The 20,974-nt window shown below is 40.8% G+C and overlaps 1 protein-coding gene across 1 annotated transcript; it reads left to right on the forward strand.

The window, feature by feature from the left end:
- Positions 1 to 589: 589 nt before the first annotated feature.
- LOC138040460 (major facilitator superfamily domain-containing protein 12-like) lies at positions 590 to 15,716 on the forward strand. Its single transcript, XM_068886188.1, has 10 exons — positions 590 to 1,525; positions 8,364 to 8,472; positions 8,548 to 8,701; positions 9,208 to 9,461; positions 10,911 to 11,003; positions 11,911 to 12,003; positions 12,099 to 12,272; positions 12,883 to 12,986; positions 13,994 to 14,121; positions 14,939 to 15,716. Exons 1-10 carry the CDS (start codon positions 1,017 to 1,019, stop codon positions 15,232 to 15,234), a joined length of 1,914 nt encoding a protein of 637 aa, XP_068742289.1. The 5' UTR covers positions 590 to 1,016; the 3' UTR covers positions 15,235 to 15,716.
- The last annotated feature ends 5,258 nt before the right edge of the window (positions 15,717 to 20,974 follow it).

Genomic DNA, 20,974 nt, shown 5'->3' on the forward strand with positions numbered 1-20,974 from the left:
GCGGGGGGGGGGGGTGGTAGGAACTCCCATATGGAACAGACGGGGATGCTCGTCGGAAATCTTGAATTTAACCCCTAAAGGTGACCATCTCAGTGGGCGTGGCTCAAGCTTTTTGGGACCCCTAAAGGAGACTAATCTGGGCGTGGTTTAAGGAAATTTTGACCCCTAAAAGAGACCGCTTCAAACACACACAAATACGACATGCAATGAGTTTTAATGATATAAAGACATAATCATCGAATGCTTTTATCTAAAAGTAGTTTTAAAATGCAAATTTTGACTTCTGTTTCTCTTCGCGTAATTCTGTGTTTCTTCGCGGAACCCTAAACGAGACCTTGGCGGCTTAAAATATTGGCGCTTTGCCCGGAACACCCTAAGCGAGACCAAAATCCAAAATTTACACCCCTAACTTCGAGACGACGAGCATCCCCGTCTGTTTCATATGATTACACAAGCTAGACGTGCTTTGTATCGGAAAAGGAGTGACTTTTGTACGCTCGAATGAGTCAGTTCCTGATTGGTTTTCCTTCCTTTATTGAAAGCTACTTCCAAAAATGTCGTTTAAAAACTGAAGCCCCTATATGCTTATCACACCTGACATTTTAAACTGACGTTGAATGAAGTTGAAGCACTTGAAATCCGAGCCTGTTTTTTGGGCAATTCTGCACGTTTTCGATTTAAAAAATCCTTGCGCCGTTTTTAATCATTGCTTTCTGCACTTAATAGTGTGCCAATTGTAGAATCTCTCTGGCCTACGATAACTCAATCCGAGTCAGTCCGTTTCTCAACGTTTTGTGTTAGCACTAATGCAGCAAAATTGGCGACAACAACTCGTACTTTGACCTGGTATCAGCTCCGGTATTGACAAGGGATCACGCGAGAACGGGTGTGACGCAATCATAAGTTGACCTCCTGGTAGACGCATGGCACAGCGGGTGGGATTTATATATGGCAGTATTATTACTATTTACTAAGGTGATGAAAGTATTTTGCAGGCTTAGCAACCAAAGCTCGGCATGAATCGAATCACGAATTGCTTTTATCCTGTGGAAAGAAGCGAAGGGAAGAAAACGGACAAGCTTTCCATCCGTCAAAAGTTTTGTTATGGAGCTGGACACATTTTGAATGACCTCGTTGCAAACGCTTGGTTCAGCTACCTTATAATCTACCTGACTAAAGTCGCTCGTTTGTCAAACAGCCATACTGGTCTTGTTGCTATGCTCGGGCAAGTCACTGATGGCGTTTGCACACCGATTACTGCAATTCTGAACGACAAGACAGTCTGCCGTTATGGACGGAGAAAGATTTGGCACCTGATTGGCTCATTGTGCGTCAGCTTGTCATTTCCCTTGCTTTTCACTCGTTTACTCGGACATGAAACAAGCGATACCCTCAAACTTACCTATTACATCGCCGTGGCTGCCGTATTTCAGTTTGGCTGGGGATGTGTGCAAATTAGTCATCTCTCATTGATTCCGGAGCTCGCGAACAGAGAAACAGAAAAAGTAGAATTGAACGCTATCAGGTAAGCAAGAGATTTTTCCGGCAATCAATTGCAATCATACGCAATTTCAAACTGCATGCCGAGAGGTCGAAAGTATTACTTTAATATAAACTAATGTTTACTTAAATTAATATTGTTTGATGATATCGAATACATGCATTCCGACTGCGGCCGGGGATCTCTTCATAGCCACCTTTTAATACTGGTCAATACTGCTCCAGCTCCGATCGGCCAGCTTGATTATAGCCGGCTTATCCAACGTTCTGAAATCTATTGCGCGCCAAACCTACCGACTCAGGACACAGATAAACAACACAACCATTTTTAAGGTCTCTGGAATCAATAGGCTGATTTAGCAACAGAACGGGAACGTCAGTGGCGACGGCGCGCGCAGAAAAAACACCAATAAGAATTCAGAATAGAGTAGACTCCACTCTTTTCTTCTCTATACTTTATTCTCATTGGTAGTTTTGCTGCGCAAGACGTCGCCACTGACGTTCCCGTTCTGTTGCTAAATCAGCCTATTAAATTTTGCGCCAACCAGCATGCATACGGATATCAGTGCTATCAAGCTCGTGAATGCAAATTTCTCCTGACAGATAAATATTGATATGAACGATAATTTGCAGTTTGAATGTCACGCTAACCTTTTAGAACTTACTTTTATGTGTTAATAACAGATCAATTCCAGTTCAGCCTATTTTTCACTGATAAGAAAGAGAAATTGTAGTGGCATTTTATGCCATTAAATATTTTTTGTCTCATTTCTGATCAATTAGGCCATTCCCTTTTTTTTCTCGTTTACCGTCGAATGCGTTTCCTGATATCGGGTCGGTCGGTCGGATTGAAAAAAAAAAAGCCTGAAAAAATCATAAGCATTCTCGGAATCGGAGCCATGGTACCCCAGCATAATAGCTGTGGAGCCAGGAAAACAACAAGACATGAACCCCAAATCAATATGGCGGAAAAGTTGGTGAAGGTTGTTGCAAAATTAAGACAGCGTGAGGAAAAGGATCAACCACCGAAACTCCTATGCTACATAAAATGGCTTAAAAGCGTCGTTAGCTTTTTTTTGTTTTTTTTTTTTGTTTTGAAAATGCCAAAAATTTGGATCGGTCGGACGACGCGAATCGGAGCAAAAAAAAGGGGATGGCCTTATTTCTAGAGAGAAATATTTCCTGTTTTCGATCCTTGTCTGTCTCGATTCAGCTTTCCCAATACAGTCACATTGAACACTGACTCTGCTTACCAATTTAAACCGTTGCCAGATGGAAAAGGGCTGCCACTGGGAACCTACACTCTAATGGGCAGATTACGCAGTGTTTTGGTTGTTGTGCATCGAAAGGCTTGAACGTATGCCATATATATGAGGCAACATAAATAGCACTAGCATTAATTAAATTCAAAGGGACTTAATCTATTTGGATCATGCAGATGACGAAGTATTGGACGCCGAATTAAAAACGACTTAGTGGAATACGCACTCATATGATCATCTTGGTTGTGACAATGAGCATTTGGTAAATCAGGGAAAAATCACAAGTTCAAGTCAAGTTTCAGTTTTGTAATAAACGTGATACTGGAGAACCTCACGTGAAAATATCGCGTGCGCGAAGAAACAGCTAACCAAAGAACATTTGTGGCCTTAGTTTATAGAGAATCCTTACAGCCGGAAACTTATTCATTTTGCAGTTAGTCTAATTCTGCAGCCTAAATACGAGGCTACTTACTAGTATTTGCTTAAAAATGGCGTGTATTGTTATGTGCATCGTTAGTTCTTCAAACTTTATATGCCGCTACAAGAGCACATTTTGCAGTAAATCCCATTCTCTAATTTAAACGTTAACTGCACAAAGGAAAAGGGCACCTTTTTTTATCCCTTCCAGTGTTCGAGCTGCGCAAAAATAGGGCTTACAAACTGGAAGAAAAAGACCCGTATAATGTTTTCCCGCAAATATTTAGAACTATTAGGCAGAATCTCAGTGGAAGGTGTAGCTAGGTGTAGCAGCACGTGCAAACCTGTATCCCCAATGAAGGCAATGACTAAACAAATTCATAATTTTGAAATAGGAAACTGGCCGTCAAATGGCAGTTTGCCCGAGACATATTGCGACATATCCGATTTATATCTCTTTCACACTTGCGGAACGAAAATTGATAAAATTGATTCAGATTCTTATTTCTTCAGTGTATTGTTTGATTCTTCTTGCGTCTTTTCCTTCGGGGGAAAAAATAATTGTTATCTGTGTCGTGCGCCGTATCCCTATGTTCATACTGCTCGCAAACAGACACTTCCGGTTCGTGAGGTCGGTTAAATGCCGCTTTGTGGGGATTGTATTCTGTTCGTTTGCCCGTTCCACTTGGGAGACTTTGTCAATAAATATAGCTTTCCTCGACTACAGAAAGACAATTCTCTTGAAAGATGCATTTCGTGACGGATGTGGCACGTGCAGGAGATTCATGTCGTATCAGATTTGCTCATGACTTGCCTAAATGGCCCAACCATAGGAAAAAAAAAACACGTATCATGATATGTTGTACTGTAAGATTTCCGTTTACGTTTCTGCCTTCGTGGCTCTTGACCCTTCCATAGCCGTCCATGTCCGTTCTCAACTGAGAAACCCCTTAAACTTAAACCCATAATTAAACTTTCAGAGTATATGTTAATTAACGTAGCCATTCATGAACATTTGTCTGTATACTTTGAGCACGCGCATGTGCTGAAGATGGTAACGATGACAAAAGAACAAAACGAACAACGTCTTCTGTTTAACTCCTAAAGAGTTTTAAATTTCCTTGTCAATTTGTTTTGATTTAAAATAAATACTATTTTGTATGGCTTTTTCGTTTCTTTGTGTGGATTGATTGTTTACTTCAATAGCCTCTTAGGAAGTATCCGACTTTATTTTAATTGCTCGGCTCTAGTAATTAAATTATTGCGTCGTCGATAGATTATAACGGAAAAAACGTAAACTTTTTGTTTAATGGTTCGGTGTAATGTCTATAAGAGCATCTTTTAAGAACTGTTTAACAAACGAGCTGGAGTGTTTTATCGGGTTTTAAAACATGAGGCGAATGCCAATGGTTTTAGACGCGATCATGAACATATGACCTGCGAGTTGATTGAACGGCTTCGAAAACATTCCCCAAAATGCGTGTTCCTCTGGAGTCCGAACAAAGGTTCAAATTGTGAGAGGAAAACATTAAAATAAAAGGAAAAATAAAGAACTAATGAGCAGTGTTTTATCAGTTTTTAAAGTGAACCTAAACTCAAATAGTTTTCTTTCCTAGTATAAATCTCCCCATCCAAAGTAATCATGTGCAAATTAGTCATCTCTCATTGATTCCGGAGCTCGCGAGCAGAGGAACAGAAAAAGTAGAATTGAACGCTATCAGGTAAGCTAGAGATTTTTTCGGCAATCAATTGCAGTCATACGCAATTTCAAACTGCATGCTGAGAGGTCGAAAGTATTACTTTAATATAAACTAATGTTTACTTAAATTAATATTGTTTGATAATATCGAATACATGCATTCCGACTGCGGCCGGGGATCTCTTTTCATAGCCACCTTTTAATACTGGTCAATACTGCTCCGGCTCCGATCGGCCAGCTTGATTATAGCCGGCTTATCCAACGTTCTGAAATTTATTAAACCTACCGACTCAGGACACAGATAAACAACACAACCATTTTTAAGGTCTCTGGAATCAATAAGTGTGGCGGGACGGACGATTTCCTAACTTTGCGCCAACCAGCATGCATACGGATATCAGTGCTATCAAGCTCGTGAATGCAAATTTCTCCTGACAGATAAATATTGATATGAACGATGATTTGCAATTTGAATGTCACGCTAACCTTTTAGAACTTACTTTTATGTGTTAATAACAGATCAATTCCAGTTCAGCCTATTCTTCGCTGATAAGAAAGAGAAATTGTAGTGCTATCGGGCCGGTCGGTCGGATTGAAAAAAAAAAGCCTAATCGGAATCGGAGTCCTGGTACCCCAGCATAATAGCTGTGGAGCCAGGAAAACAACAAGACATGAACCCAAAATCAATAATGGCGGAAAAGTTGGTGAAGGTTGTTGCAAAATTAAGACAGCGTGGGGAAAAGGATCAACCACCGAAACTCCTATGCTACATAAAATGGCTTAAAAGCGTCGTTAGCTTTTTTTTGTTTTTTTTTTTTGTTTTGAAAATGCCAAAAATTTGGATCGGTCGGACGACGCGAATCGGAGCAAAAAAAAGGGGATGGCCTTATTTCTAGAGAGAAATATTTCCTGTTTTCGATCCTTGTCTGTCTCGATTCAGCTTTCCCAATACAGTCACATTGAACACTGACTCTGCTTACCAATTTAAACCGTTGCCAGATGGAAAAGGGCTGCCACTGGGAACCTACACTCTGATTGAAAAAAGTAATGGGCAGATTACGCAGTGTTTTGGTTGTTGTGCATCGAAAGGCTTGAACGTATGCCATATATATGAGGCAACATAAATAGCACTAGCATTAATTAAATTCAAAGGGACTTAATCTATTTGGATCATGCAGATGACGAAGTATTGGACGCCGAATTAAAAACGACTTAGTGGAATACGCACTCATATGATCATCTTGGTTGTGACAATGAGCATTTGGTAAATCAGGGAAAAATCACAAGTTCAAGTCAAGTTTCAGTTTTGTAATAAACGTGATACTGGAGAACCTCACGTGAAAATATCGCGTGCGCGAAGAAACAGCTAACCAAAGAACATTTGTGGCCTTAGTTTATAGAGAATCCTTACAGCCGGAAACTTATTCATTTTGCAGTTAGTCTAATTCTGCAGCCTAAATACGAGGCTACTTACTAGTATTTGCTTAAAAATGGCGTGTATTGTTATGTGCATCGTTAGTTCTTCAAACTTTATATGCCGCTACAAGAGCACATTTTGCAGTAAATCCCATTCTCTAATTTAAACGTTAACTGCACAAAGGAAAAGGGCACCTTTTTTTATCCCTTCCAGTGTTCGAGCTGCGCAAAAATAGGGCTTACAAAGTGGGAAAAAAAGACCCGTAGAATGTGTTCTCGCAAATATTTAGAACTACTAGCCAGAATCTCAGTGGAAGGTGTAGCTAGGTGTCGCAGCACGTGCAAACCTGTATCCCCAATGAAGGCAATGACTAAACAAATTCATAATTTTGAAATAGGAAACTGGCCGTCAAATTGCAGTTCGCCCGAGACATATTGCGACATATCCGATTAATAGCTCTTTCACACGTGCGGAACGAAAATTGATAAAATTGATTCAGATTCTTATTTCTTCAGTGTATTGTTTGATTCTTCGTGCGTCTGTTCCTTCGGGGGGGAAAAAAATAATTGTTATCTGTGTCGTGCGCCGTATCCATGTTCATACTGCTCGCAAACAGACACTTCCGGTTCGTGAGGTCGGTTAAATGCCGCTTTGTGGGGATTGTATTCTGTTCGTTTGCCCGTTCCACTTGGGAGACTTTGTCAATAAATATAGCTTTCCTCGACTACAGAAAGACAATTCTCTTGAAAGATGCATTTCGTGACGGATGTGGCACGTGCAGGAGATTCATGTCGTATCAGATTTGCTCATGACTTGCCTAAATGGCCCAACCATAGGAAAAAAAAAACACGTATCATGATATGTTGTACTGTAAGATTTCCGTTTACGTTTCTGCCTTCGTGGCTCTTGACCCTTCCATAGCCGTCCATGTCCGTTCTCAACTGAGAAACCCCTTAAACTTAAACCCATGATTAAACTTTCAGAGTATATGTTAATTAACGTAGCCATTCATGAACATTTGTCTGTATACTTTGAGCACGCGCATGTGCTGAAGATGGTAACGATGACAAAAGAACAAAACGAACAACGTCTTCTGTTTAACTCCTAAAGAGTTTTAAATTTCCTTGTCAATTTGTTTTGATTTAAAATAAATACTATTTTGTATGGCTTTTTCGTTTCTTTGTGTGGATTGATTGTTTACTTCAATAGCCTCTTAGGAAGTATCCGACTTTATTTTAATTGCTCGGCTCTAGTAATTAAATTATTGCGTCGTCGATAGATTATAACGGAAAAAACGTAAACTTTTTGTTTAATGGTTCGGTGTAATGTCTATAAGAGCATCTTTTAAGAACTGTTTAACAAACGAGCTGGAGTGTTTTATCGGGTTTTAAAACATGAGGCGAATGCCAATGGTTTTAGACGCGATCATGAACATATGACCTGCGAGTTGATTGAACGGCTTCGAAAACATTCCCCAAAATGCGTGTTCCTCTGGAGTCCGAACAAAGGTTCAAATTGTGAGAGGAAAACATTAAAATAAAAGGAAAACTAAAGAACTAATGAGCAGTGTTTTATCAGTTTTTAAAGAAAAACTCAAATAGTTTTCTTTCCTAGTATAAATCTCCCCATCCAAAGTAATCATGTGTCACCTTTGTCACCCAGAATTCGCTTTTTCTGCGCCGTCCAAGACACGTAAATTTGACAGAACTAGCAGTAATTTGGACGAACGACGGTGATGTGAGAGGTATGGGTCTATTCTCGATTTTACGTCACAAGCTGCTTTGCACTCCTGTTTTCAAAGAATTTCCAAAGCAGTTTGTGACGTAAAATCGAGAATAAACCCATACCTCTCACATCACGGTCGTGGGTCCCATTTGAAAAAAGCGAAATTTCGAGGTAAGAATTGTAAAACATGCTTTTCGTGTTTGCTATTGGTGGGGAGACGAAAAATATTTGAGTTGGGGTGCACTTTGAAGCTCATACACGTGACGTTTTATGACCTGCTGATAGGCTGTTTCGCAAACGAATTATTAATGAGTTTTCGAACAATGATTGTCTTCTTTGCCAGATCGGCATTACGTTTTGGCTGTGGAATTTTTGTGTTTGGGGTAACATGGATTTTATTGAGAAGAAGTTCAGAGGAGAATATCTCGTCGGCGACGTGGAAACAATTCATGGTAAGTCACCAAATGAATACTCTAATTTTTTGCTGAAGTTTCCAAGCTAAGTCTGGGTGTTTATTTGTTTGGCAGTTTCTCGGTTTGATAATCATCTGCACCGGGACTGTTTTTAACGTCATCTTCCACGCTGGTATTAAGGAGCCACCATCAGATGCACTTCAGCGATGGTTAGATGAACACAACAATGAAAAACGGAAAAGCGGACGGAATGGACCCGAACAAAAAGGTGAACAAATGTTCGTAAAAGTGGTGATGATTTGCTCGCCTGTTTGTTTTGTTTTTGTGATTAAAGTAAATAAGAAATCCCTTATATACAGTGCTTTCGCTCATGTGATTAATAGCCGTATTTGCATACTAAAACAAAAGGAAGAATTGTCATAAAAATATAGTTCAATTCCCACAAGAATATTTCACTCGTCCAACATGGCCGTGTGAAACACTCCATTCACTACTTGCACAAATCCCATAATACACCTCTTTTAGACCCCAAAAATCTGCATAGGCATTGGTTTGCAATTTCTCCTGGGAAATGAAAATGTCCCAAGAGAAGTCGAAAACAATGCCTAGCAGATTTTTTTTTTGGGGGGGAGGTGGGGGGGGGGGTAAAAGATGGGATTTGTGCAAGTAGTGAATTTGACAACCCAACCGTGCATGACTGAAGGGGGGCTCTAGACTTGAACTACACTTATTAGGAAGTACCAAGTGGAACTGACCAAAGCAATCTTTTTGCAGCTCTCCTTACGCAAGTCGTTTACCAACCCCCCTCGGCCAGTGGACGAACTTTACAAGCTGTGGTCACGACAATGGATGAAAGCAGGGGAAAATATGCGAAGTGCTTAGTCAGCGAAACAGCGGTGGCCGAATCTGAGAGCAGCGCAATTGATAGAAGAACAGTGAATTTTTCCCAGGAGATTATCAACAAAAGTATTGTGACAGGAAAAGGGAAAACAAGAAAGCAATGGCTGCGTAGTCCTGGACTGTATAAGGTTACATTTAAATCTTGTCTAACGGATTAACTTGCCCATACATTTCTGAAGTAATTAACTAAACCATTTGTAATGAGAGTAGCATTTATTAGTATCACCCAACTAGTGGCCTGGACTAATGCAAATCCTGCATCATGATTGGCTACGCTACTAGAGGACTATTAGTAATAGTCCTCGAGTAGCGAAAAGCGTGACGCTTTAATTTCTTTCGTTTAATTCCCAATTAAATATTTCTTTAACTTGCATTTGCTAACTTTATTATTGCCTTTTCTGTCCGACTAGTTGGCTAGTTGGCTTCGCCTCATGGGCTATTGACCCGTAGCCCTTGCGGGCTACGGGTCTAATGGTTAAATAGCCTTACAACACTCAAACTTGCGGCCCTCAGAATTCAGACGAGACCACAACACCGTGAACTCCATATCCTGCTCTTTGTGAATAGTGTGTGGGTTCAAGAGAAAATGAGGGGACAGAGAAGGACGCTCCCGGTCCAGCCCTTGGGATAAGTCATGTCCACGAAAGTTATTTTTAGACGAGCGGAAGTCTTCCGAGACGTCCGCATGCAGGCCAACCTCGGTCCGATGTTTGAAAGAAAATATATATTCATCAGCCTTCCACGTGCGCCATCATTTTCTCTTTTCAATAAGAACCTGAGAGCGAAGCAAGACTGCATGCGGACGTCTCGGAAGACAGACTTCCCCTAGAACAAAGACTTCCGCTCGTCTAAAAATAACTTTCGTGGACATAACATATCCCGGCCAACGCCTTGAGCCTCCCTCTCTGTCCCCTCATTTTTTCTTGGTGGGTTCTTTTACGTCCCACAGGGCTATGAGCATTGGAGGGTTGTGAGACAGGGCCTATGGTTCGTAGTCCTTTTCCAAGAAGACTTGAAAGTCTTAACCATTTGCGGCTGTAATTACATCCACAAATGTAATATTAAGCTCTGTTATTATACGACTAGCACCGTGAGCGGGCAAGATGAACCAAATCCCGCGCGAGCTGTGATTGGCTACCCGAGCGGGCAAGATGGAGCTATCTTGCCCGCTCGGGATTTCTCGCTTGGTCCAGCAAGATCAGTGATCTTTTTTTTTGGTGTTTTATCCCATATAATAAATCCTTTATTGACCAAGTTTGATCGATCAAGATGGCTGGATATTGGCTTCGTTCTTTTTTTGCGTGTTTTTTTGCGTCCATAAACACGCAAAAAAAAAGAAGTTGGCCAATATCCACCCAGGCACCTTGACCAAACAAGCTTGGTCAATAACCCATATATATTAATTGAGAAATGATCAAATTGAAAGGAAAACCAAGGGCAACTTGCTCGCTAGCGATTTCCCGCTCTTTGCGCTGGCTGCATGACCCGGATTTTCTTGGCGCCACGTTTGGCTCGTTCTGTGATTGGTCAGTGTAATCATGACAAAGGTTGTAGTGTTCTTTTTTGTCCATACACAGATAGGTGCCGTTTACATCTGCACTCGTTTATACGTCAACGTTTCGCAGTCTTACCTGCCGCTGTACCTTACAGAGACAATGAGATTTGAAAAGGTGGGAGAGATATGATCTCGTCTATTTCTGGGCGTAGGTGCTCCAATAAGGCTATTGTTCCTTCGATCCTAAGTGGGTATGTTTAGTGGGCTAATTAACAATTCATCGAAAGGCTTGAACGTATGCCGTATATATGAAGCAACATAAATAGCTCTAGCATTAAATTCAAAGGGACTTAATCTATTTGGATCATGCAGATGACGAAGAATTGGACGCCGAATTCAAAACGACTTTAGTGGAATACGCACTCATATGATCATCTCGGTTGTGACAATAAGCATTTGGTAAATCAGGGAAAAATCACAAGTTCAAGATTCAGTTTTTTTATAAACGTGATACTGGAAAACCTCACGTGAAAATATCGCGTGCGCGAAGAAACAGCTAACCAAAGGACATTTGTTGCCTCAGTTTATAAAGAATCCTTACAAAACTTATTCATTTTGCAGTTGGTCTAATTCTGCAGCCTGAATACGAGGCTACTTACTAGTATTTGCTTAGCCCTTTCACTCCCGTGGGGTTCCCCATTGACGAGTAAAATCGTCTGGCGTTAGATCCTTCGATCCTAAGTGGGTATGTTTAGTGGGCTAATTAACAATTCCTTTTTTTCCACGATTCGGCCAGCGAAAATATAGCACATAAATTAGATACAACTCTGTGTGTTATAAGGACTCTTGCTTTTATATCGTATTCCCAATCAATGTAGCACAAGATAAAAAAATGAGTTTTTTTTTTATCAGTTCTGGATTTTTTTTTACCGACCGCCCATTATATAACAAAGATGAGAGCTACTGGTTACAAGAGTACAACATAGCCTTACAAATTACAGGCCTACAGAGCCATTTTGGCATGCAACAGTGAAAGATGTACGAATCATTGTTCAAACAGTTTTTTTTTCTTTGGTGTACAGGAATCTATCGCATATTTTCCTCTGGTTGTGCTCGTGACCGGAGTTTTGGCAAGCGTAGCTGTGAAACCATTAAGCAAGTTTTTTGGAAGTAAGGTCAGTAGAGTATTGTAACAGTTTTAATTCGAAAAAGAGGTATTGTCCCCGATTTGTCCTTGTATGTAACTTACGTTTTGTTCTCCAAAACGCAGATAACCTTTTGCCTCGGTGCCGTGAGCGCGATAAGCGCAAGCTTCTGGTTCTTTGCACAAAATGTTGATGCAAGATTAGCTGTGTATGCGACAGCGATCCTTATGGGCAGCGGAGGTTCTATCATGTTAGTGACGTCATTTTCCATGATCGCGCAGCTTATCGGACACGACAAGGTAAATTTACTAATTCTTGGTTTGCATCCACGTGATGAGACGGCCATGTTGGTGTACAAAACCAAAGCAAAATGTCGCGCGCGTTTTGCTTAATATTAAATAGGGAGCTTAAGCACGCGCGTTTTTGAGACACGGACGGCAACCGGAAGTGAGCTGTTTTCCCTTTTAACCTGTCTTCACACAGCCACATTTACATTGCTAAGTATCTTTTCTCCATTAGAGATAGTTAGTACGAAAATCTGGGAGACACCACTGTCCTGGTACGCGAAAATTTCTCTTCCGTTTGCCGTCCGCGTCTCAAAAACGCGCGTGCTTAAGCTCCCTATTAATAAGACTTACTTAGCAACAGAACGGGAACGTCAGTTGCGACGGGGCGCGCAGAGAAAATACCAATGAGAATTCAGAATAGAGTACAATCCACTCTTTTCTTCTCTATTCTGAATTCTCATTGGTATATTTGCTGCGCTAAATAAGCTTTAATAGAGCCAATAAACCAACATGGACGCCAATGACGTCCGGTACAAGCCAAGGATAAGTTGTCGAACTGAAGATCTATTTATGTCTTTTCTCTTTGCAGCTTTTCACACTTCGCATTCAATTTATTTTTCAGAAAACTGGGGCTTTTGTGTATGGCTTTATTGGGTTTTTCGACAAAGTCTTTAGTGGAGCCGTTTTTAAAATCATCCAAGATTTGAATCCCCAGGACGAGCAAGGGTATGTTAGGAGCGGTGTAGGAAGTGACCGTGTCATTTCTCTAATCTTCTTATCATTGCCGGTTAGATTAGTTTCTCATTTGATATTATAAGATATTAATTAAATAGATGGAATGCTTGAAACTTTACAAAAAAGTGAAGGTCTACCCCACGGCCTGCACAAATGCTAAATTCCATAAACGATTAACTTAATTCTGCGAGGAACTCGTTAAAATTGTCACTTGAAGCTCGTCTAATTCTCACCGTCTTCGTTATGGGAGCCGTTACCACAAAAAAACCCAAGAGTTTAAAAAACCGTGAAAGTTGGTTCAAGTTTTACCATTTCATTTCCGGAGTTGACATTTATCTCTATTCCCCGTTTTCGCTTTGGTTGGATTGTTTACCCTAAACTATTTCAGCAAAGATTGCTTACCTGTTTGTAGTTCAGGGGCCGGTTGTTCGAAGGCTGGTTTAATAGCACTCAGTAACTGTTGGTTAAGAGATATCAAGACCTAAAGGTCTCCATGGTATTCAACGCTGGTTAGCGTTAACCATGCTTCGAGCAACCCGGGCCAGGGGCCTGTTTCTCAAAAGTCCCGAAACTTTACGGGCCATTTTCGGGTCTCACAATTCCCTTTGTATCTCAAGAACGGAGAGGATTTAAATCGTCAAACTTTACAGTATTTTTTCTATTTGTTACCTTGAAAACATGTCAAAAGATCGGCTTTCCAAAACAAGCGGTTGCCAGTTTCATAAATGGCTTTTCGGGCCCGAAAAGATATCGGGACTTTCGAGAAACGGGCCCCAGGTGTATAAATTGTAGAGCGTCTGTGCGGTTAGTTCGCAACCGATACTTGAACCAAGTTTGTCTTGTCTGAACTATTTTAAACTCTTGTCTTTTTCGGTGATAACTGCGGCCCATACCTCGTGGCTCTTCAAAAGAGTGTTGAAGATCGCAGTAGCGGAAATTATATCCTGGCCAGGATCCGTGATATCATTCTTAATAGTCTCATTTGTTTTATTTTATAGCAAAGAGTGTCTCACGTGCGATAAGTATGTTCGTTACGTGCAAAGTATAGTTCCAGGCACCGCTGCTGTGGTGGCGCTTCTCTGTGTTTTGGTATTTCTCGAATCGATCTTTGTGTGCAAAAGAAGAGGTGAGGAGTTTTGGGGTGTACACAAAGCTCATCTGTTCATATAACTGAAGCATTGCAATCAAGCTCTAACCAAAGACGAAAATAACATTTGCGAAATGTGCTGGATGACGATCAAAAGTAGCTAATGCCGGAGAGAACTATTTTTTTTTGTGGCATCCAACATGGCGGCCACGTCATGACGTGCCAACCACCTAAAAAGTATAAAACATTAGTTAAATTCAGAAAGAAATGGCCTCAGTTGCTCTACGCTCGTGAAGAGCCTCTGCGCGCGAAAATCCCTAGAGTCTTCCCGGGTTGCTTGTCATCCAGCCGACCCCTAGATACGAAATCTTGGGGCGCTTGTTGGAAGTGGCCGGCCAGACCCGTCAGATTGCAAAGAAAATGCAACAATTTGAAGGAACACTTGCATGATAATCCATCCTAATCTTCCGGAGGAATACATGTTATCCTCGATGTGTGTTAATTTGATGGCGTTGTTTAGTTAGTCCTTCCCGCCCGGTCTAACCGCGTCAGTTCTGTCAAATATAAAGCTCCCTTGATGTTGGCTGCACATGCAAAATTTCCATGATTTTTGACAGGGATAGGCCGGGTTTCGCTCAATCCACATTAAGCTTTCTTTTTTATAGTCCCCGTGACCTCAAATATTGCTTGAATTAAGAAGCGCTGTAATTAAAATTAACAAAATCACAAGCCGTTTGGGGCAGTTTAAACAATTTTTGATCTACTTCGTTTTTCAATTTATTTTATCGTAATTGTTCCCAAATAATTCTGGAAATAAGACCCGTCTAATCGTGTGGTTTTTGATTTGTCTTTTCAGCGACAATGGTGGACGCCGAAGTTCAAGTAAACTGCGACGAAAACGTGGGCGAATACGACGATGCATCGTCAAGTGGGATAGATACAGCATCTCTGACCGAGAGAACAAACGTGGAGGACTTTTTCCAAGCAACCTCAGAAAACGTAAAGTGCAAAAAAAGAACTTGCGATCAATCTCTCGAAGCCAAGAACTTCTCGATATCACCATTAGCGAGCTCCATGGAAAACTATGTCGCAATAAGATTGGCTTCAACATTTCTTCCTTCACCGCTGCTGGATCGAAGAACGGTGTTATGATATTTAAAAAAATGGGATCACAAAGGGTCCTTCCACGATTCAGTTTATCTTGGATCAAGAAACATCGCTTATAAAGTGAATTGGCATTGACGGTCCGTGCCAAAGGAGATGATAAAGGCGACGTATATTGTCACGTGATCAAATTGAAGAGATCGAATTAGAAGTATGAGTAATGACTGCAGTTGCCATGGCTACTAATGGTGTGGGGTTTTTGGATAGCGATTATGTCTAAACAAACATAATTTATTTAGCCTACTCTGGGGCAGTTATATTATTTCTAGGGTCGAGTGGCAGCTTTGAGAAGGAATTCTAAACTTTGACCTCCTGCTGGCGATTATAGGTCTATGAAAATTAAATTCTCTGCAAGATATAAATTAAATCACGGTAATATCTCGAAGCATCATAAAAATGGGTCATTGAAAGGGAAGGCTTGTACCTTTGAGACCATTCAAATTGAATAATAAATTATTAATTATCTGTGATCATCTGGTTATTAGTGAATTAGGACGCCCTCTTTGAAATAATTAACTTGAGCCAATGTTCGTTCTCGCGTAATCTGTGACCTCGTTGAAAATTGCATTTCAAGTTTAAGGTACCATGGATTTTGGGGCGCGCGACAGATGACTTTAACCCGTAAAAACATTTCAACAAAGCACAAGTAAATTGTTTCAGAGATGCACGCCGCTCTTTCGCCTGAGTTTCTTGAAGGTGCTTTTCTAAACCTTTGGAGTCTTTCCGGAAATGTGGCTTAACACAAATCAAATACCTGCAGAAAATTGGCCTCTTCTTTCCCGGGTTAAGCCTTGCAAAGCAGCTTTGCAAATTGGCATTTTCTTTGTAAGTCTGTATCAGCAATTTTTCTCTCGACTTGCTTGCGTGTGTCGTCTGAGATGAATATTAACTTTTACCGTCCATCAAGCCTCTCAAGCGTTTTGGACATATAGTTTACTCCTTAAAGGATCAACTAGTTCACCAACTGGGCTGCAGTGACTTCATGTAAAATCACTCACCTGGTTGTCATGGATTTTTCCCCGATACTTTTTCGGCTCCAAGAGTGAAATAAAATGCTGCTGCCAAAGTTAGTCACCTCTCCAATTTACATTAAAGCCATTAGCCTTCTCGCCCCAGTAGTTCAAACGATGGATAGCACTATCCCCCGGATAAACCACTATCCAGCGGATAAACACTAGCAAAGACAATTGATTTATACAGTGGATAGTGATTTATCCGGCGGATAGCGCTATCCATCGTTTGAACGCCTGGGGCCTGGTTTCGGTAATAAGCGTGAAATTAGTTATAACAAAAATAAGTTGTTGTCTTGGAAAGGCGCTAACGAGATTACACATTCTTTTTAAAACTCGGAATATTAAAAGGAACAGTCTTCGTAGACAATACAATGCACTTCCAATAAACTGGCAAAATGATGATAAATTCAACCTTTTCCCGGCAAAATCTCGAAAATCCAAGATTTTGAAAATTCAAGATTTTGCCGGCAAAATGTTGGAAATTCAAGACTTTGCAGTCAAGATGTTGAAAATTCAAGATTTTAACGGCAACATGTTGAAAATTAAAGAAAATGTTGAATTTTCAAGATTTTGCCCGCAAAATGTTAGAAATCCCAGATTTCGCAGGCAAGATGTTCAAAATTCCAGATTTTTGTCGGTAAAATCTTGGATTTTTAAGATCTTGAAAATTCAAGATTTTGCCGACAAAATGTTGGAAATCACTTAAGATTTTGCCAGGAAAATCGTGAAAATTCAACACGGTGAGCACGAAGGGCTCTAAATGCGGTAAGGGTCTGCAGTGCGTGATGCCAGCGGTTGCGCGAAATATATTTCAACATGGCGGCAAGTCCTTGGGCAGTTCTTGCTGCAGTTTTGGCTGACAGTAATGACCCTTCCTGTGATGAATGAGATAAATCGGAATCAGTTTGCAGGCACCTGAAGAAGACGTCCTTTCAAAGAAGATTGAATTGTGTCTTCAGGAGTTTGACTCAAGCTTCGGAGTAGAAACAGCCCATCGGAATCTAACTTCAGAGGTAAAATGGACCTGTCGGAATCTGGTTTCAGAGGAAAAGGGTCCTGTCGGAAACATACCTTCCATAGGGGGGGGGGGGGGGGTGCGGATAAAAAATGGAACAGTTTGCCTCAATCTGTTATTGACTTATCTACTAAGCTTGAATGACATAGCCACGCAGTTATTGAAAGCTAATCTTAGAGTTCAATACTGTTTATCAGCGCTATTTGAAATGGGTGCTTAGACTTAAATGCGAGAAACACAAGGCAGATCACTGAGATGGCTGGTGATATCGAACGAAGGAGGTGTTACGTGAAATTAAACATCCATCAATGCCGTTGTTTGATAGCTGAACTATATGTAAAAGAATTGAAGACGAGGTAAGACTTTTCGAGTTTTATTAAATATTGAACCTGTAATAATCACTTTATTAAGTCTCCCGTATCAATAACAAATATAGGTTGGTGTACGGGTCCCGTACGAACAGCCACTTTGCTATTTTTTTATACCAAGTGCTTAAATGTCCTGCTAGGGATCAACCATGCTTAGATTGAAACGGATGGATTTTCCGAAACTGGTCGGCACTCTTCACAAGCATTGACAAGCAAATTTTTTAGAGTTAAATGTACCAACCACCGAATAAAAGAAGCTATAATTTCACTACGCAATAAAGCACTGTTTGGCACGCCAGATATCAGTTTTGAATACTCCATTCCGTTCACTTCATTTTAATTGTGCTACCTCACAAAGATATAATACACAGCGTCAGCGGTCAGACGGTTTAGAATTACTTACAATAATGATACTAAGGAGTCTTAAAAGGCATCAGGGTTAGGGTTAGAACCCTTAATAATCATTCTAAGAAGACTCCTTTATGAATAGAAAATAGAGAGCTTTAGATTCTAGTACGAGAACGAGTACGAGTACGAGATTTTCTCATAGGACAACAGTGAGCGCGCGCAAACCAGCGTCATTTTAGCGGGACAAACGTGATACCGTCGTCATTTTAAGGACGGCGCCTAGTATTGTTATTGCGCATACGTTCTGCGCATCTCGAGATACTCGGATTTCCTATGGGTGGTGCTTATTAATACAGGGATATTTTTGCGCGGCTTAAAACTATCCGGAAATAGTTGATCTTAGTAAGTACTCTTGGTATCCAAAGAGAAATACGGGGCTAACCATGCATTTTTGAGACATAATTAAGCTTCGATTTGAGAAAGAACGCCATACATTGCTTTGTATTTTAAAGCTTTTTACAAATATTATTCATTAATTATCTTTGAAAAATGCGTGGTTGCCCCCAATTTTCTTTTTGGATTTCAATAAAACTTGTTAAGATCTACAAATTTTTTGCATAATCATAAACTGGGCAAAAAATACCTTTGAATTAGTAGGCGCCATCCTTAATACGAGGTTTTGCAAAAATGTCGTCGTGTCTAAACAAGTCACCAATAACCCTGATGATGGCAAACAGCCGAAAACGTTTGGTTTGAATATTTTAATGTTTTAACTTCTAGCCTTGTATATAGAATATATTTTACTAAGCGAACATTATGGACAATACGGTACCAGTTTTGGCATTTTTCGATCAGAGTCCCGTACGAATAGCCACGGCCAAAAAATTAAAGCCAAATCAATTATAATTTGACAAGCCATTATTAACCACGTGGCTTGTAGACTAGCGAATCCTTTTACGGCATCACCAATGTTAGATCGGAAGACAGCACTGTAAGACTTGCACCTAGTTCTCGAAACCCTGAGATGTTCCCATGAAACTTTGCAATTCACCATTTATACAATCCCATATCATACAATACGTTTTGGGGTGTTCTTAAGTTTTCACATAAAAACAATACAAGTCAATTATTCTTGGAACTGTATCATTCTTCAGATATCCATTGTTTAATGGATATCCCCCCCCCCCCCCCCACCCCAAGATGAACTGTATTATGGGATTTGTGCAAGTAGTGAATACCATGCACACTAAATATAGGATCTGCATAAAAGAGCAACTTAGTGGAGTGAGCGGATCATAGCTCTCGTCCTCCGGCCAGCTTTCCTTTACAAACCCGGCCTAGGGGACGAGGGTAGCTTCAAAAAGATTTTCGGGGGAATTTTCCGTTGTATATTGTTTGTGCCGATTGTTCCCTGAACCAATCAAGAGAGTCCTTATAATTGCTGTTTGCAGACCCCTTTGAAACTTCTTCACGAATACGCCGGTCTGGAAGACCCGAGAATTGCCGAGCTTTTACGGAACGCTTTCATGGTTACGAATTTTTATTTAGCTGAATTTCTGACAATTCTTTCTATTTCGAATGATATGAGGTTTAGTGAGATATTGTGAATAAAAATCCGCGTCATTAATTGAAAGCTGTTGAGCTTTATGTCATCATTAGCAAGCTAATTAAATGACTTAGTCAATGATATATAAACCGCAGAGAGTACTTTTTTTTTAAATTTATTTATTTATTTATTTACATTTATACAATGGACGAGGCAGAGGAAGCTCTGCTCGCCCTTACTTGACAATATTAAAGTTGAAAGTCAATCTAGGTGAAAGTACAATATAAGGCTAACATTGAAGGAAAACTGAAATCAAGAAAACTAGCGAAAAAAGTATGTGCAATTCTTTTTGTTTACGTATCTCATTCTATTATTTGTTGATTTGATTGCTAATTTTCGTTATGTACATAGTGGAGTATGTAATACTACTTCTTGTTCTTATGGGTTATTGGTATTATTATGTTGTATTTTTATTTTGACTAATTTTGGATGTGGGAGGTTGGGGACAAAGGGAATCACGTGACCTAATCCGGGGGCCTGGGAACCTGCCCCTGCAAGGCTCGGCCGCCGGGTGCGGCCACTATCCCCCGTGTCCCTGCTTAAATGATTACACGTAGGTCATCGTTGTCTACGCGGCAAAGGACGTTCATATGTGCCCAAGTATTTGAAAATTCACGCAGGGAATAATAGGAATGCGCCGCGGAGATACGCGTGCGCACTCTTGTTTTGATTTTATTGATGACGGCCTGGGCGGAGGTAGCCTTCTGTTCGAAGGTGCGAAGGTTCCGCGCCCCCAGAGCTCATTAAGAGTAATATTAAAAATAACGCGAGTACTGGGGAGGCCATGTCCGAAAAAAACTAAAGCGGGATTAAGATATAGAGGAAACGAGTAAAAAGGGTTGACGCTTTGAAACACCCACGCCCACACATGAGGTGCGATAGTACACTCACAGAAGGCGTGAGAGAAAGATTCGGTTAGCCCACAGGAAGCGCAACGCTCGCTTCAGACGGAGCCGGCGCCATCGTTTCAGGAAAGCCCGGGTTTTAACCATTCCATGAGCCAAGCGCAACGCTATATCGGCTTCCAAATTAGTACTCAGACCCCCTTTTATACCCGGCCAGATGATGCGCCAGGGTAGAGTGATAGATAGTTTCCATTCCCAAGCGAATGTGCAAGGCAATCGCCGAGGAGAGGGGTTCAGGAGTTTCTCGTAGAAGGTTTTAACGTTATAGTCTGGTAGCAGGGTCAGATCTAGATTGAGGTGGTCAATCGCCGTTATCATACGTTGATAGTACAAGGGGGGAGGGGGGTCACCCCCGATGTATTTTGGCACAGAATTTGACCTCAGGAAAGACCAGCTTTTAGTCTTGCTACTCAAAGCTAGGCCGATCCAAAATCTAGCAAAATAGACCCACTTAGAGTCACACGTTTGGTCCC

Source organism: Montipora capricornis, chromosome 1 (genome assembly GCF_036669925.1).
Source record: "Montipora capricornis isolate CH-2021 chromosome 1, ASM3666992v2, whole genome shotgun sequence".
Lineage (NCBI taxonomy): Eukaryota > Metazoa > Cnidaria > Anthozoa > Scleractinia > Acroporidae > Montipora > Montipora capricornis.